Raw genomic sequence first — 19,187 nt, 5'->3', positions numbered from 1 at the left:
CAGTTTAATCTGAATGTTTCAAGCTCTTTCTAATTATGTAGGTGTCAGTTATTGCCCTTCTACTAAACCTGCCAGTTTCCAGGTGTTTCCTTAAAAAAAAAAAGAAAAAAAAAAGATATAGGGTATCTCTATTAAGTTTTAGACATATCTTATTCCTGGACAATTTCTGCCATGGGCTCATATGCAGAAGAAGCAGAGCTAATAGTCACCAGTTCTCAGTGAATTGTGGGAGCCACAACAACTCTTTTCCACTCTTTTTTCTTTCAAAGATTCCCTGAGCAAAGACAGATCTTAATATATTCAGTTTTAAGTAGTGTCAGACATGCCAAAATGTGAAGGAAGTAATTCAAGTTTAGTTTTTTAACATTTTAATCTTATGATCCTTAAAGATTTATGGCAATTTACTACAGTGAGGGATGTGGCTATGGCAGGGGAGGAGAGCTACCAAAGCATGCTCATTCGTTGTCCCTTCCCTTCTGAAATCTGCGCCTGCTTTCTTCCGCACATGGTTTTGCAATGACTTTTTTTGTGTGGTTTTATGTTTTGGACAGAACCCAGATTTAGCTGCTGCAAAGAGCAGCCGGTTGCTGGGGCTGCGCAAACACGCTGGTTGCTGGGTGGGGTCTCCCGTGCGCGGCTATAAAAGCACTGCGAACCCCGCTGCTTTCTTACTCCTGACTGTGCCGCCCAGAAAAGTACTGTTTGTGAGGAAGAAGGTAGGTCTTTGTAGTGCTTTGCTGCTCTCTGTTAGGCCTGACAAACTTTAAGAGTGGTACTAAATTTGTCAACTGGCCTGGTGCAATTTTTTGTGGGTTGGATTTGTTGGCACGGGAAAAGATGGGGGGGGGGGAGAAATTTTTTCCGTTTTGAAACATTTGGTCTATACAGAAGGGCTTGGACAATTACTGCTTTTATTTAATGCATGTGAGGAATTGGAAAAAAAAAAAAGCTTAAAAGATTAAAAGCAAACTTACTCGGAGTTGACTGTTTCCTCTGGTTTCTCTTTGCCTTTGTAGTAGGCTGGTGTAGAAATCTGTAGTAAAATGAGTTGGTGGAAAACTAACGTGTTTGTATGGAAACTTAACAGAAACAGGTGTTGTTACTTCAACAAGAGCTGGCTGCTTTGGGTAGAGGGGTCTTTGTTCATGAAAGTGATGAAAATGAGGCAAAGCAATCTTTTAGAAACATGTGAGCAAAACCCTGGTTTTGTGATTAAGAACTTGGGCAAAGGCACATTAAGGGCTGTGTCATCTGGTGTTTGTTCTGCTAAAACTTTCCACTGAGTTTTCCAAGGATGAGGTGGTTTTTCTTTCTGATGTTTTCATTCATGTTCAGTAGACTTTCCCACTGTAAAATAAATCACTGTGTTAGATCTACTGCCTGTTCTTCTGATAGAGTGTAATGACATAAATTTACATGAAGATCCTGGTAACTAGCATTGGACAGTAACCACAGGTGATATATCTGATATGGTTCTTAGAATCATAGAATAGTTTGGTTTGGCAGCGACCTTTAAAGGCCATCTAGTCCAACCCCCTGCAATGAGCAGGGACATCTTCCGCTAGACCAAGTTGCTCAGAGCCCCGTCCTACCTGACCTGGAATGTTTCCAGGGATGGGACATCTACCACCTCTCTGGGCAACCTGTGCCAGTGTTTCACCACTCTCATTGTAAAAAATTTCTTCCTTATATCTAGTCTAAATCTACCCTCTTTTAGTTTAAAACTGTTACCTCTATGGTTAAATAAGTGTGGAGAAATGATGCCATTTGACACAGTGTAAAAGTCTAATTTGTGTCTTTAAATATTTTCAAAAACTACTGAATATTTTCTCAAAAGTTTCAAAAGTTTGCGTAATGTCCAGTTCAGGGGTGTTTTTCCTGGGGTCTGGGAACCAGACAGAAACCAACGTTGCAATAATACTTGTGAAGCAACAGTTAGGGCTTTCGGTCTGGATCTCTTGATTTTTCATTGCAGTTGCAATGTTGGTCATTCCAACTGGGAATGATGCATAAAATTAATAATATTTTTCAAACTGAGATATTTTTAGTTCTTGATTATCTTTCCTTTAAAATGGGAATTTTCACATTCTATTTAATGGAAAATCTACACACTCCTGTTTGGGGAGTGGGACACGTGGACTGGACGATATTTTATTAAACAGAATAACTCTTAAACTGGTATTTGGTATGGAGTAACCAGAAAGAAGTGTCACACTTTTCTACGGTACCTTCTGTTTGCAACACTCTGGAGATTCATATATTTTTTCATCTCCCTATTCATAGATTTTGTCTTGAGCTCAGAAGCAAAGGAAACTATATGGCAGAAAGTCAGCAGTTCTTCCAGTTCTTTTCATACTAAATAATATTTTAACTAAATTTATCCCTCCCGGATCTAGGTATTGTTTACATTAGCTGTTTGCATTTTAGAGCAGCATGAGCCAAAGCATTGGGAAATGGGGTTGAACTAGATGACCTTTAAAGGTCCTTTCCAAGCCAAAGATTTTATGATTCTATGGTTCTGCCAGAGGGCCGGCTGTCTTCCTAGATTCCAGTCTTTTTTTTTTTTCTTATTAGCCATAGCTTCTGATAAAGCAGGCCAACAGTTTTGTATGTAAGGTGGTTTCTTAACTTTCTGAGCCAATTCAAGCAGAATTTCATTATGTACTTTGACTTCTATTAAAATTATGTTATTTGTTTACCAGATGGAAACAGATGTATCTGCATGCCAAAGTGTCTTTATTTAAAAAGGAGGGACAAAAAGACATTGTTTTTAAGGCACAGAATTCTTTTACTGTATCACCAATTTAAATTAGAATAGGTATAAAGGTTGAGAGACTGAATAAACCAAATTTATTGTAGGCTAGCAGCCTTCTGCTCGGGTCATCTCCAAGAGCAGCAAAACTTCTAGAGCTGGGTGTGAAGGGTGGGGACCTGCAGAAGAAATGGAGGTGTTAGCACTTCTCCCTGGAGCCAGCTCTACCAGCTTTATCCCTGGGAAGTGTTACTCTATCAACCAAAATGCAGTTTTGGTCCCGCTTCTTCACAGTTACGGTGCTGAGAGACTGATTCTTGTTTCTTAGTTTTAAATGATTATACACTCTGTGAATCTATTTGTTGACAGACATATCTGTATGTGTCCCTGTTGGTGACTCAGTGCACCTAGTATGGAGTCTTTAAAATGTTTTCATCCTGCTGCATACGGGCTTTATGTGTGCTCTTATAAAATGCAGTAGAACTTTAGATACTATAGCACTTCATCTGGCCTCATATACTTCTGTCAATACAAGAAGGGGACAGGAGTACCGTAACAGCATGAAAAAATACTGGTCCCAATAGCAATTTAAGTATGCTTTTCTGATCCTCCATAAATGACATGGACATAAAAGTTGATTCTTACAACTTACAGAGTATTGTCTGACCATTTTTTACCCAGATGAGACCTGTGTGAAGTCACATATAAATACAGATTAGGAGTCAGTTTCAGGCTTTCTAGCAGCACAGGCAGAGCTGAATTTTGTGCCCTCAGGCCTGAGGGAAGGGCACAAAAGCAAGAGTTTTCTGAGGAAGAGGGAGTGTAGGTAGCTCCTGCCTGGGAGAGGAGAGGAAGGGTGGAGCTGGGCCGGAGGGCTGGAGGAGGGCTGTGCCAGGTAGCTGCCGCTTTGCTGGCAGCTGAACATGGAAGTAACTTTCACAGCTTTGCTGTGAGGGAAAGCACCTGGGCTGCAGCTACACTTCTTGGTCCTAGGTGTGTGTTGCTTTAAATGACTCCTCATTGCCATTCCTATGGGACACAGGGCGTAAGTAAGACAAGTGTGTTTGAAGCATGAGGCATAAGCACTCATATATGACCTACATTATACAATCTGTAGCCCAAGACTGCAAATAGCATCTTCTCTCTTCACACTATATTAAAAGACACTCTGGTTTACCCAGCAACATTATCTTTAGTTTATTGTTTATAGGTACGATTTAAAATGAAGCCTTCTCTAGAGTTAGCTACGGAAGGTGTCTTTTTTTGGGGAAAAAAATTTATCTTGAACAGACCAAAAATACTTTATTTGATAAAACACTGCCACTCTTTGTTCCCTCACCGTTTCTATTAGCAAGCAGAATATTCCACACACCAAAATTGTTATAAAGCAACCTATTCATTGTTTTTGGGTGATAAATGTCAAATCACATTAGCGTTGTTCTTTTTTCTCATTCTACATGGTATCTTATGGAAAAACTGGACTGATTTTCATTTGAGTGGTAAAAAGCAAAAATTACTTTTTTTCCCTTCTAAAATGGGTAATGCTCTATTCTTCTGTAGAAACTGGAGGAAATACATAAGAAATAAGGAACAATGTAGGTGAAGCTGTCTTATTTTACTCATCTTCTTTAGGAAGGAGCTGGTCAAAGAAATTACATGAGAATATATTTAACAAGGAAATATCTTTTGTCTTAACACACAACAGCTCGAACCTCAGTAAATGATTAGAGAAGAATACTTGTTTACCACTGAATTTGTACAGAATCAAATATTTGATAAGCTAAATGGGCAGAGCTTATACCTTAACTATTGCGGGAAGACAGATTTTAATTTATTTATGGCATCTTTCCTTTGTAAGTCAATGTTAGATATTGCCATGATAAATAAGCAAATAGTTCGACTAGTTTACTGTTCAACTTCTAAAACTTCTGCAAGTAGCTAAGGGTGTTGGAGTGGAGCATTGCATCACCTGCCAAACATAAACAGAAGTTACCTGCTTCCAGTAGCACAGACCAATTACTGCTTGGGAAACTAATCCCTGCATATCATAGTTCAAGATAAAGGATTTTGGAAGTAGAAAACCTTGAGTTGCACTGGTGCTGAAAATGAAGAAGTATGGTTTGTAACTTGATGCATCTTTTCCCAGAAACTCTTGTCAACATGGCTATGGTATCAGAATTTCTGAAACAGGCATGGTTCATGGAAAATCAGGAGCAGGAATGTATTGTAAGTATTATCACCTTTTGAGACCATCATGCTTATTTTCAAGTACTTTAGAAGTGATTTAAATGCATAGGCCACCAAATGTCTTTCATATACTCAAAGGGAGGAAAACCAATGGCAAAGCTCCAGCCGATAGAACTGGAACCCAATTTTATTGCATCATATAATCTAATATAATCCAATAATCTAGTAAATCTGCTATCAGATGAAAAATTACTCTTATTTGCATGTATCAGTCTAGTTATCAGTTCCTAGGCAGAACTAGTTACTGTAATGAAATTGTAATTCCCAGTGGCCAATCACTGGTTCATGCAAGTCATCTTCATTAAAGTAACAATCTGATGCACAGGTGTGTGAATATGTAAGAACATGTTCCGATGATGCACATGAGAAAAAAGCACCTCCTATGCTGAGGTACAGTAATCCATGAGTTGAAGCCCAGGAATGTAAAGGAGGAACTAAAGTCACTAGGATATGCCTTAGTTTACATATCCTATGTCATGTTTACGGTGGTAAGAGTCACAGTATGTAATAAAACATCTCAGATGATCAGTACTGATATTGATTAGAAGGGAGGCTTATAGCGGTGAGAAGTCAAGCGATACTGCACTAGGATGATCTGGAGAGTCTTTGTGCTGATGAAGGTGATTAAGATACTGAAATGACTGTCAGCAAAGGTAAAGTGGCACACTGTGAAGCACAGGAGATCCTAGAAGAACTTTAATCTTGAAAAAAGAATTAAATTTGGGGGAATTTCAGAAAATAAAGTTTTCTGCTCTTGAGTTTTGTGGATTTTGTAATTTTGACCTCACAACATTCTGTGCGTAAAACTTTGGCTCCACCGTCCCATCCCCCTTGCACTCCCAGGGTCCTGAGTCATTCTGGTGTTGTTGGTTACAGACAGTTTTTTACTGTTACTAGGTAAGTTTGTCATGGAAACCAGTATACAAAGATTAACCTGGCATGCCTGGGAAGCAGACAGCAAACCAATCCCATTCCTCTTTTGGCTTATCACACAGTTTGTAGTGATTTTTTCAAAAGTATGCAGGACACTGCTTTAGGTATGGAGTCCCACTGCTCTCATACAACTCCTAGTAATGTAATTGTGTAGAGAGTTAAATATCTAATTATCAGACGTTAGAATTGTACAAAATTCAATGCAGAATGCTGTATGTAAAATATGTATCCTTAAGACCTTGCAATTTGTCTCATGCTAATTAGTGTCAAAGGATTTAAAAAAATAAAATAAAAATTAAAAAAAAAATTGAGTTGTTGAAACTGGGCAAAGAGTATAGGTGATTCTGAAAAAGCTTAGCTTAACTACTGTTGATTTTTTTAGTAAAAATTCTCACCATATATCATACTGAGCGGAATTTTATATAAGTCTTTAATCCAAGAATCTTGGGGCCTTTTATAGCTTCTGTAAAATTGGTAACCAGTATGTAATTGGTTAGGTAGTGCTGTTGGGTTATAGGCCCCACCAGTAACTTGATTTGTCATGTTGCTGACTTAGGGCAAGCCACATAATCTGTCATGTAGTAGAATTCATCACCCCTAGTTATTCCCAGAGCACTTTAGATGTTGACTAGGGAGTGCCCATCTAGGAGTGGATTCACCAAAGGCAGCCAGTAGATAATGCCTGTGAACAAAGTGTGGCTTATGTTTCAAGTTTCAAAGAACTTGGGTAACAGTCCTCCACTTCCTCCTCAGATTAGACTTGAACTCTTCTCCAACATCTTGCATGCAAAAAGTGCTTGTAGCCTTAGATATGAGTCAGCTGAGAAGTCACTTAATGTGATGCACAGTCAATTTACATAAGATGAGCAAGGAAATTAGTAGCACTTTACTGGCAGTGCCTGTAGAATTTAATTGTGGGTTTAGAGTTTTTGAAATTTGGACATAATTGCCTAATGTGACAGTTAAGAAGTATTTTCCTGGGGAATCCAGCTTAATCTGAGAAATAGGACTTCAGGTGCCTACAACAATATATGAAGTACTCTCTGTTTAATATAAGAGATATGAAAGGAATAGATCCAACATATATCCATTACTGAGTCTGTTTAGTTTGTGTAGGTAGAAAACTGTGTATGTTCCTTGATAGTCCTATAACAGGCAATCGCAAATACATGGCTTATTTAGTCATGTAAAACTGCTTCTGTGCTGAAATATTCTTTGGACTGAGCAATTTTTTTTTTTTTTTTTTTTGTTTCCTCGGCAGAAAAGTTCAAAAGGTGGCCCTGGCGTACAGTCATACCCTAACTTTGATCCATCAGCTGATGTTCTTGCTTTGGACAAAGCTATTACTGTAAAGGGTAAGAGTAATAAATGTTTAACCTGATATGTTAGGACTCTTCCTTAGGAAATTTTGAGAATAGCACTGAATAAAATACCAGAGAGAGGCAATGGCAAGCAGGAGAGGTGCCTCTGCTTTTAAAAGCTCCACAATACATTAAATAATGCCACTTGGTAAAGAATCTCAACCCTCTGATATCCTGCTGTTGTATTACAATTTCAGACCTTAATACTACATTCAAGTTCTTGAATACATTGAAGGAAGTGTTGTAAAAAATTAATTTCTAGAGAATCAAAAAATATTATAACATATCAGACTAATACTTTTTGATTTTATTGCCATAAAATCCCTACAAGAGGCAGTGAATATGCTGATAATGTAATGTATGCTTCTGTTGCACTTCTCTCTTTTAATGAAATTCACATTTGGCACTTTGCCTGTACTTTGAAACCTTTTTCAATTTGATTTACTGAGATTAAGTGAGTATTCTGTCTTAATTTAATTTTTTTTTAGTTATTCTGTAGTGTGAGTTCTGCACTCAGAACACTTTGAAACTTTCTATAAGTGAGATTGTAGAAACATAGGTTTCTGTGTTCTATGAGAATCTATTTTTTGGGTTTCTTCACTACATCACTAATTCTAAGTCAGTAGGTAATTACAGTTTTTCCTTTGGTTAAACTTTATTGTGTCAAGAAAACAAAATATGACATGAAGTAAATAATAAAATGTGAAAATTATTATTTGTCTAAATGGTGTACTAGAGACTACTATAGTATTTCTGATGTATTAGACATGTGGGTGTTTGGTGACTCATAGGTGTGGATGAAACCACCATCATTGACATCTTGACTAAAAGAACAAATGCTCAGCGTCAGCAGATCAAAGCTGCCTATCAGCAGGCTAAAGGAAAGGTAAAGTATATTCAAGCTAAGTTTAAATTTACACCCAGAATATCAATGTTCCTCCTAACTCAGATGGTACATACAGCTTTAGCTTCATAGAACAAAAAGTTACAGTCTTCTGCCTTCTGTAGTTTGTCAAAACCATGACAGAATGATAATACCCTGCAACTATATTGCCAGTGCTGAGCCTTTGAATTCGATGGCCACTATTTTGAAATGAAAAGAAAAATTTTGAAGGTCCAACTTTCCAGCTTTTAGAATGCCCTAGAGATCCTTTAAATCATTAAATCACTGGGAATGCAGAGATCTCACTGTACCACCTGGTATACAAGTCTGCTGAGAGAAAGGAAGAGATGGAGAAGCAGACTTGGAGACATGTCTCTGAATATTTAAGTCCAGATAGAATACTAAATAGGATAGGAAACTTGTAGGTCCATAATGCTGTTCCACAAGTATACCAACACTGGTATGGAGATGGGCGTACAAGGGGCAGTGTTCTTCTGTCTCTGAGTGGTAAAACTGTTAGTCCCTGGCACTGAGAAGCTTGGAGAAGCTTGGAAGTTACTGCATGTTTCTGCAAAAGGTTTTAATTGCTCTTACTTTTCTCTATAACAAATTTTCTCCAGTTGAATCTGTAATTCTAAATTGAAATTACAATAGCACAGTTGGCATGCCAGAATTACTGAGTGATTTTTCCTTGGAAAGTGATTCCTTGGAGTTTTTTGTTCTGTAAGTCTAAGAGTAAATTTTAAGGGCCAACTTAGAAAACAAGTCTAATATCTCATTTTAGCCTCGATTTCCTGTTTCTGTTCAGGAAACTTCACCTGTGGTTTTCACAGCCCTCTTCCCCCTCAGAGGAAGCTTCATCCTTGCAATTATATTTTTTAAGGAAATATTTTAAAATATAGCTTCAAAGACACAGGGAGACTAATGCTGTTAGATTATTAGATACTCTGGTTCTTGGCATACCATCAAAAGCAGAACAGAACTAACTATGGACATAGTGCTTGCTTGTAAAATAATCTCATTGGTTTAGGTTTCCTGACAAAGCAGGTTGACCTTCTCACTCTTATAGCCACAGCCTTGATACATACTTGGTGGAGATCAGTGCTGTAACTTTTAATGTAACAAAATAAAGTACTGTGCATTTCCAGACAGGAGGGAGGCTAAATCAGGTGTTTTTTCTTTAAACTTATAATTTAGGTCAAATTAGAATATAGCCCAAATCTTAACTTCAGGACTTAGAGTTTTGTGTAGGATGATAGTAAGGAATGTCTACACAGTTTCCACTGCAAATTCTGTATCCTTTATGCAATAAATGGTTGAATTAAAATGTTATCAAGATAAGAAACTCAGGCATAATGATAACAGCAATATAGTATTATTTTCTCTTAAAAAACAAACAGCCTATTCTGAGTCTTCTTCTGATGCTGTAAATGGGTGAATATGGCTGAACTGCAATGTGTGAAAGCACTCCTGAATACTTACTGAAAAAAAATGATACTTTGATTAACATAAAGGTGACAAATTAAAAATTTCAAGTAGGTCTTCACAATTCTTTCTAGTAGCTAAAAGAGTGGTGTAGACTAAGATTCATCAGAGATCAGACTTAATTTTTGGACGGTAGCTGAAGAGCAGCTTTTTACTATTCACTAGCTTAGTGTGTCTCTTATTCTTCCTGTCACAGAGTCTGGAAGAAGCCTTGAAAAAAGTCCTTAAAAGCCACCTGGAAGATGTTGTTGTGGCTCTGCTCAAAACTCCAGCTCAGTTTGATGCTGAAGAATTAAGAGCCTCTATGAAGGTAAGGCAAAGGTTTCTGAGAAAAACTTTCCTAAAGAGCATAAATAATTACCAGGGCCTGGAAGTGACACTGGAGTTGGGTTTCAAAGCTTCTGTATTGTCTTCATTTTAACCCCATTTTGTGAAATAAATCTATACTGTTAGTCCAGGTTGTGAGAGCAAGACACAGCAATCTCCACTGAATTTCAGGATTGGAAGAGATTGTCCACAAATGGTATTCTTTTGTGAGAATGAACTCTTTCTGCCTTCTGAAAACTGTTTTTTGATGTACTGGTAGAAAGCCATAGAGTTTACATACATGTTTACATAAGAGAAGGCAAAAAGGAAGGGGGTATTTTTCTTCATAAATTTTGCATTCCTATCTTTTATGTGCACTTCTTGGTCCCTTTAGTGCTTCTTTTGGATACCAGTGATGTAAGATGTGATAAAAAATAATTCCAAAAGACCTGAAATAACAATATTCTGTGGAAACACAATGTTCTTCATTTTTCTTTCTTGTTCCACATGGGGCTTTCAAAGCCAAGTCTATGTTTTTCATCTTATTTCTGGTCTTCTAAATTTTAAATCTGGTGTATGAAATAACATTTCTAAAAATTAAACCATATTTATTAGGGGCTTGGAACTGATGAAGATACCTTAGTTGAGATTCTGGCCTCAAGAAACAACAGAGAGATCAGAGAAGCCAGCAGATACTACAAAGAAGGTGATTCAGAGCAAGAAAGAAGTATTAATGATATAACTGGTATAATGGTATAATATAGACACATTACAGTCACAGCCCCACTTCACAATTCGAGAAGCTGAGATGACCTTGTAGAAGACAAATGAAGCTTCACGTAAGATTGAAAGTGTTGCAGGGGAGGGAGGTCATACTGGCTGTTTTGACCATGTAGATCCCAATACAGAAGGAAAAGGCACATCATCACTGCCAGAACTGCAGATGTCTCATGGGCCATGCATTTAGATGCTTTCTAGGGTGCAAGCAAAACCTGGCTGCTTTTCTTCTCTTGTTCTCTCTTCTCTTCTGCTCTGAGCCTTGGCTGACCTCTTAAAATCTCACTAGGCTTGAAAAACAAGATTATTGCGTTACCAACGTGGATAACATTAGCAGTAGAAGCAACCAGTGAACTAAAGGGGGACAATTTTTAAAGAGATAACTGAAGCATAATGTGGTATCTCTTATATATTTAGAGTTTGCTGCAGCCCATCAGTGTTGTCTAATTAAATCATGTTTTCTGAGATGATACACTAACTTTTCCAAGCGATTTCCATTCTAATAGTCTCAATTACAAGCCCAAATTAATAGTTTGATTTTTCAGAAGAGTTTTGTGATGGAATTCAGTACTGATAAGAACAACCCAAATAAGAATGAAAGACAAACAGCTCAGAAAAGGTTTCAGGCTTTTTTTTTTGTACTTCACAAGTAAAAGCCCAAGACAATGCCACCCACAAGACCTTAGAGAGGGCCTTTTTCATGAGATTTTGGATTTAGCCTCCAATTTCACAACACATTTTAGGGATTAGAGGACATGTTACAAATATACCCCTTCTCTTGAAACTAAATGTGAGAAAGAAAACTGCATTTCTACTGGGCATATTTAAGTGGGAAATTAAGAAAAAGCTGAAAAATCATAGAACCATGGAATGTTTCAGGTTGGAAGGTGCTTTTAAAGATCATCTAGTCAACCTTGTTGATAGCTTTAAAACAAACTATGAATCCTTTTCCTTTTGATTTCAGTGCTGAAGAGAGATCTAACACAAGACATTATCTCTGACACATCTGGAGACTTTCAGAAGGCTTTAGTTGCTCTAGCCAAGGTATGCTGTCCTTAAGCATTTTCAGTGTCATTACCCATAACAAAAAAATAATGTTGTCAAGACTATTTTAGAGAAAGGCATACAATAAATAATGATTTAGGTAATACTTCCTTGCATAATTTTTTATTTACATATCTTAGACCATATGAAATTGTTCTTAAACAAGCTATAATGAGATTTTGTCTCAATGCATTTTAAAAAACAGTGATGTTTATTATAGTTTATCAGTCATGCTTTTAAGACTTTTTTGTGGTAACTGTCTGTAAGCACTTGGAAAAACAACAGGAATAATGTTATGTCAATTGACTAGAAATAGAGAAGAAATGCTTACAATTAGGGAAATAAACTTTTTGGCTTGCTGTTAAGGTATGTTTCTAGTAGTTAGATAATGGGATAGGGGCAAGAAGCTAACAAGTGGACAAGGTGTTTTGTGAATTTGTGTTCAAAAGCAGATGAGTTTAAACACGGGAGCTGCCCAAGAAAAAGACCCTTTTAAAATGCATAAGTACTTGATTCCATGATTGTTGAGTGCATGTGTATGAAGCTTGCACATCCACACAGGATTATTTTTTGATGTGTCCATGTGCATCGTTTTGATTTTCAGTTTTTGTTTTCAAACCAGCTTGAAAGGAGTCTATTGAATGGTCATCAGGGAGCAAATCACAGCTTCCAAGCCTGTAACTTCACATTAAAAACCAATACTTCCTGCTGATTTTAGTGTAGGACTTCAGAAATAAGTTGCTGATGACCTTAGAAATGTGAGCTCTGATTAACAAATACAACAGCTCTATTCACAGAATGATTGACATAACCTTCTATCTGCAATTATGTATTAAGTTATGTATGAGAATAGTAGGGCAGAACTCTCAAGTCCTGAGTTTTGGTGAACTGAATGTGAGTACCACTGAAGTTTTATTTATTTATTTATGTAGGCTGACCGATGTGAAGATTCTCATGTGAATGATGAGCTTGCTGACAATGATGCCAGGGTAAGATCATACTTGGCACTCTGCAGAGCTTCTTCATCTGACTTACTTGAGATTTCAAACTCTGGCTGCGCATGTTCTACCTGAATCTTGTGCATTGCAGACCTAACAGAGATTTGTATGTTATGTAGCAATCTTTTCTGAGGGGATACTATTTTATGTAAGCTCCACTATGTGAAGGAAATTAGATCTTCACCCTAATAATCTAGCTTCAGAAAAATGTCTGCAAGACCTCTTCTAGTTCATGTAAAATATGCAGACCATTTGAAGTAGGGGTCAACAATTGGAGAAATTAGACACAAACTTACTTCTGTTTATAACACTGTTCTTGAAGTGAGGGACAAGGATGTGCTTAAGTATGTGCAGAAGCAGCTACCATACCTTGACCAGTGTGAACTCTGCAGTATGTTAGCTGTAGCTATTGCTTTACAGTGATGAACTTTCAAGAATATTGGGTAAACCTCACAATCATTTTCTGAATAATTCTAAAATAAGCAACTGATCTTTTCCTTATTTCTTCCATCATCAACATGACACTTTTTGTTAAAATCATGGTAAAACTTAGCAGTCTTTCCTGATCTTTCATCTGTAAAATCTTACATCCCTGTCACAATTTAAATGTAGACTGACTTTACATTGATTTTTCAAAAATCCAACGAAGAAAAGACATTGATCAGTACTGTTTTCTGTTTGGGTTTTACTATACTGGTGTTAACTTTACTACTTTCTTTTCTTTATGACAGGCCTTGTATGAAGCAGGAGAGAAAAGGAAAGGAACAGATATTAATGTGTTTGTTACTGTTCTTACGGCGAGAAGCTATCCACATCTCCGAAGGGGTGGGTTGGATGAAACTTTGTGCTTAGCAGGAATTGTGTTTTGAACACAACCTGCTAATGAACTCAGAAAAGATGTAAATTATAAAGATGTGACTCTGTCTGCTACGAAGGTTTTCGTGATTGGACACATGCTTGCTGACTAAGGGTGCATTTGACAGCTTGGCTGTTCTTTCTGTACTAGTGATGAGCAATATTGTTTAGGTTGTTTACAGAACTATTACCATGAAGTCTCACATGGCGAGTGATCACAAGGCCAAGGGATCAGTGTGGCAGGGGTTATAAATGGTCCTCAGCATGGTCTTGCTCTTCAGCCAGTTTACCAGGGTTAGAGGGATATCACCTAGTGTCACAGGCTCCGGTGGAGTCACTGGACCACCTCTATACCTACCAATGGGAACATGAACCCTACCATCCTAACAAAGTCCTATTCCTTATGTTGACTCCGCTATCCCATGCAGTAACACTGCTTTCTATACTGAGCTGGCTGAAGAAAATGAGAAAGGTGGCCTACCATCAGTCATCTATATGCACTGCTGCAGCAGTGAGGGCAGAACAAGGCAGAGGCAATGCTGGGAGAATACTGTATTTTCATGACTATTCACTGAGTTTTATTCCCTTATTTAGTCTTTCAGAAGTACACCAAATATAGCAAGCATGACATGAACAAGGTACTGGATTTGGAGCTGAAAGGTGATATTGAGAACTGCCTGACTGTCCTTGGTAAGTGGTTCTGCAGATTGTAACCTACTATATATAATGACCATGTGAAAGCGTACTTTTTACTTCCTGCTATGATAGGAAGCTCTGCGCTTACCCTGCGTGTGTTGAGAAACTTGCTAAATAATATTTTGGAAAATCTCGTCTGATCATAGTGATTTAATTCAGTTATTTAAAGTCAGTTAAAGTTGATGAATGAGTAGAAATACCTCTCCTGATATACAGAAGGGTCTTTTAAGGACAACAGATGTGTCATCAACATAGGAAGATCTTTACAGGAAGTCAATATGCCAAAAAGATCTGTCAGAACAGGCACAATATGTATCAAAAATCCAATAGTTTTGAACCTGTCTTCAAAAAAAACCCAAACCAGACCCACTTTTCTCAAAATTCTGGTTTTCAAAGGCATTTCTAATATATGATTATTAAAAATATAAGAAATTTCCTTCTACAGTTTTATTCAAGAAAATATTCTTATAAGCTTTGTGATAAAGATGTATATTAAGACCCTTAGCATTACTGTTCCTCATGAACATTAAGGTAAGGCATTGACTCACTTAAATCACCCTTATCAGTGGGCAAAGGATGGAATCAGAAGCCAGACACCCATCTTATTCTCACCTTTTGTATCATAGTTAAGTGTACTTTAGATAAAGGAGTGGGTCCCATCAGGTCCTTCTTAATATCAGAAGTGGAGGGCAAGTACTTACTATAACTTGGTTTACAAAACAACAGTTCTTAACCTGTAGCTCTGCCGTAGAAGACAGAAATGCTTTCACATTTTTCTTCTTGAAAAGTGCAACATCTTTCTTAATTATTTGGCAGTAAACTAGGGACAACAGACATGTAACTGTTCTCCCCTGACTGAATTACTGTCTGAATAGGTACAGGAAAGGAACTGCTACTTCTCTCATATTTTGAAGACAGGTAACAAAGAAGTAGGTAAAGAGGATATGCTGGTAGGAAAACTGAGACTGCTCTTAAAGTGTTTTCTTTCCAAACTTTTGCTTTTTTTTACTTGTTACGTGTATAACAGATGGGACCTTATCTCATTGTTTCATTACAGTGAAGTGTGCCACAAGCAAGCCAGCTTTCTTTGCTGAAAAACTCCACTTGGCGATGAAGGTAAGCTTAAAGAAAGAATTTCTCTTTCTAAACACAGGGTGTTTTGCAAGCTGAAAAATAACAAGCTAGCTAGAGCTCTCAGCCCTTTGTGTGATAAAAAAGGACTGCAGAAGGGAATTCAATGTATTTCTCTATCTCCTTCTGTTCTTTCCTTTGAAACCTCTGAGTGTCTTTCCATAGGAGGAGCTGCCTGTTTGCTATAGTGTGTTCAGGAAGGCATCTGTCCATCCTCACATATATCTTTTACTCTAGACAGTGACAGAAAGCTAATGTGAACTTTTCTTATTTATGAAACCACAAAAATATTAGTGAAAATTAAATATGAAAGCAATTACACATCTCCACAAGAACCTTGTAGAAGCCTAATCTTTGACAAGACATCCATAGTCCTGGCAAATTTGGAACCTGGGTTGAGTGAGGCAGCTGGAGATCTTGAAAGTCTAGTATGCAGGTATTTTTATAAGTCCTGTGACTTGTTTAGGAGCAGAATGTGAAAAATTGAGTGAATCGTTATGAAAATATTGTTCATTGCACCCTTAAAAAAACAATTTAAAAAGGCAGTGAAGTCTAGGTTGTCTCCGGTGTCTAGCAAGCACAGTGAAGGGCATGCCTCTTTTCAGGAAACAGCTAAAAGAAATGTGTAAAAAGGAAATCCAGGGTGGAGGTACCCTGTCAGAAGTGAATTCTGCTCATACGGAACAGAAGAGGGATATGATAGGACACCCTCATGAGAGATGTTAAAGGAATAAGTTGTGGGTTCTATACACCCAGAAAGAAGTCTGATGGATTAACACACAGAACCTTGATTTAAGATGTTTTAAAGGCTTAAGTAGCCTCTTTTTTCTTTTTTCTTCTTTTTTCTTTTTTCTTTTCTTTTTTTTTTTTTTTGTCTTTTTTGATTTTTCTTTTTTTTTTCTTTTAACAGGGCTTTGGGACACGGCACAAAGAGCTTATCAGAATCATGGTTTCACGCCATGAAGTGGATATGAATGAAATCAAAGGTTATTACAAGAGGTTGTACGGCATCTCTCTCCGCCAAGCCATTATGGTAGGTTTTCTCTCAGGTGACATATGAAATGCAAAACAATGGAATGATTTTGGAAGTTTAGTAAGGGTTTGTTAACTCTTCTGCTCCTCGGTTACCAGTTCATCCTGAGTAATGCATTGTAGCTGAGTAACACGTGTTCCTAATGTTCCACATACTGGTAGAACTAATTTATTTTCTGGGGCAATGTTTTGTGTCATGAAAGCTGTAGCAATTTGTTAGTAGTGGTACGTATCTCAGGATATCATCTTACAATGATATGGAGAGTAAAGTATCCCCAAGTTCCTGTGCTTGGGAAGACATAAAGTACATTGTCAGGAGGCTGGAGATGATTGCACTGACAGCTGTATGGAATATTATTTGATGCAATTGGCTATTGGTTTTTAACATTTGAGTACTCCTGCAAACACCTTGTTAACTTGACATTTATTTGGCCGGCTTTCCACGTGACTTGAATAAAATACCTTCTTAAAGGGGGCAGCCACCCAATGTATTTTCTAGAAAACAGTCCCCAGAGGGACTTGAAGAAACCTAAACTTGCAAAGCAGCTTTGTGGAGGCTAGTAGACAACACTAAGAAAGAAAGTCTTGATTGGAGTAGAGTCATAGAATCACAGAATTATAGAATACTTTGGGTTGGAAGGGACCTTTAAAGGTCAGCTAGTCCAAACTCCTGCAATGAGCAGGGACATCTTCAACCAGGTCAGATTGCTCAGAGCTCCATCCAACCTGACCTGGAATGTTTCTAGGCATGGGGCATCTACCACCTCTTTGGGCAGCCTGTGACAGTGTTTCACCACTCTCATTGTGAAAAATGTCCTCCTCGTATCTAGTCTACATCTGCCCTCTTTTAGTTTTAAACCACTACCCTTTGTCCTATTGCAACAGTCCCTGCTAAAAAGCCCATCCCCGTCTTTCTTATAAGCCCCCTTTAAGTGCTGAAATGTGGCAATAAGGTCTCTCCAGAGCCTTCTCTTCTCCAGGATGAACAACCCCAACTCTCTCAGCCTGTCATTACAGGAGAGGTGTTCCATGCCTCTGGTCATTTTTGTGGACTCCTCTGGACCCATTCCAACAGCTCAATGTCTTTCCTGTGCTGAGGGCTCCAAAGCTGGACACGGGACTCCAGGTGGGGTCTCACCAGAGCGGCATAGAGAGGCAAAATCATCTCCCTCGGCCTGCTGGCCTTGCTTCCTTTGATGCAGCCGAGGGTACGATTGGCCTTCTGGGCTGCGAGCGCACATTGGTGGCTCATGTCCAGCATTTCATCCACCAGTACCCCCAAGTCCTCATCGGCAGGGCTGCTCTCAATCCCTTCATCTCCCAGCCTGTATTGATACTGGGGTTACCCTGACCTAGGTGCAGGACCACGCACTTGGCCTTGTCAAACCACATGAAGCTCACATTGGGCCCATTCCTTGAGCTTGTCCCAGTCTCTCTGGATGGCATCCCATCCCATGAAGCATTTCATCAGAAATAGAAACATACTCCATACACGTATCAAAATATCTTTTTGATTTTTATTTTTCTCTGCTACTTTCTCAGTTAGGTGCCAAAGATCACTTTTATTCTTCCATCATGAGTGTGTGTGATATGTAATTTGGTATGTAATTATATCACCACATCGTGTTCCAAAGTGATGATTGTATCCAAATGGCTTGAGGAGTAGCCTGGATGCACTAAATAATTCATATGTCTCTGCAAAGTAGATTAAAATTTGACAAAACATAGCGTGTAATAATTACAGTACGTACTTAATGCATATTATCCACTTTTTCTAAACTGAATAAGCAATCCTATGGTGAATTGAATATCACTGTACTATTAGACTGTGTTTCAGATAATCCTAGATACAATGTGTATAGTGTTTTAATAATAATGAACATTGGACATCACTGGTCAAGGAATGCATTTTCACTTTATCTGAGAAGAAAAGCTTAAGCTCCTGGGCAGATAGAAATCTTCTAAATATTCCTTATTTATGCCATGAGACCTTCCAGAATTTTTATGGGCCTTGTCTACCTCTGCTGCACTCTGGAAATGCATATATTTATTTCTAGGTCATATGAATAACTTCGGTGAGGTACTCAGTTCAAGCTCAGTCTGTGGCTAACACATATGTGTTATCAAGATATTAATTTACTTAGGTGAAGGATTGAAGTTTGGTACGTATATATTGAATGCTTACTGAAATTTATTTCACTTGAGACCATTATCCTAACAATTGTGGTTTTTGTACTTAAATTGACAGGATGAACTCAAAGGGGATTATGAAAACATCCTGGTGGCTTTATGTGGAAGTGATAACTAAGTTTCATGTTCCTGCAATGCACTCAAGCCCTTTTTCTGAAGTTCTTTATATTTGCCTCAGCTGTCTATATAAAATACAGGATTTACACAGTGAGATTTCTCTGGAATGGTACTTAGTCCATATGTGTTATGCTGAAAACCTGTAACCTGGAATGTATTTTTTCAGTATCTTTATTTTGCCTGGCATTCGTGTCTTTTCTTGCCATTATTTATCCAAAGTCAAAGACTACGCCCAAGTTTCTATTTTCTTGATTAATCATGAAGAAGAAAAATTTTTCATTTATGCAAAACAAATAAACTGTGGAGCTTTTTGTCTTTTTTTGCTTTTCTGCATGAATTTCAAGTTGTCTGTGTGTAGTGCATCAGAAAAAAATCAATAA

The 19,187-nt window shown here is 37.8% G+C and overlaps 1 protein-coding gene across 1 annotated transcript; it reads left to right on the top strand.

Moving 5' to 3' along the window:
- Nucleotides 1–4,912: 4,912 nt before the first annotated feature.
- On the top strand, nt 4,913–18,808 carry ANXA1 (annexin A1; the record flags this gene model as incomplete). The annotated part of the gene is made up of 12 exons (XM_082013045.1): nt 4,913–4,978; nt 7,194–7,287; nt 8,085–8,179; nt 9,858–9,971; nt 10,583–10,673; nt 11,709–11,788; nt 12,721–12,777; nt 13,518–13,611; nt 14,236–14,331; nt 15,395–15,453; nt 16,379–16,501; nt 18,749–18,808. 12 exons carry the CDS (start codon nt 4,913–4,915, stop codon nt 18,806–18,808), a joined length of 1,029 nt encoding a protein of 342 aa, XP_081869171.1.
- Between the last annotated feature and the right edge of the window lie 379 nt (nt 18,809–19,187).

Source organism: Phaethon aethereus, assembly GCF_964289735.1.
Source record: "Phaethon aethereus genome assembly, chromosome: Z".
NCBI lineage: Eukaryota > Metazoa > Chordata > Aves > Phaethontiformes > Phaethontidae > Phaethon > Phaethon aethereus.
The sequence above is the reverse complement of the archived record's forward strand: the minus strand, read 5'-3'. Positions and strand labels throughout refer to the sequence as shown.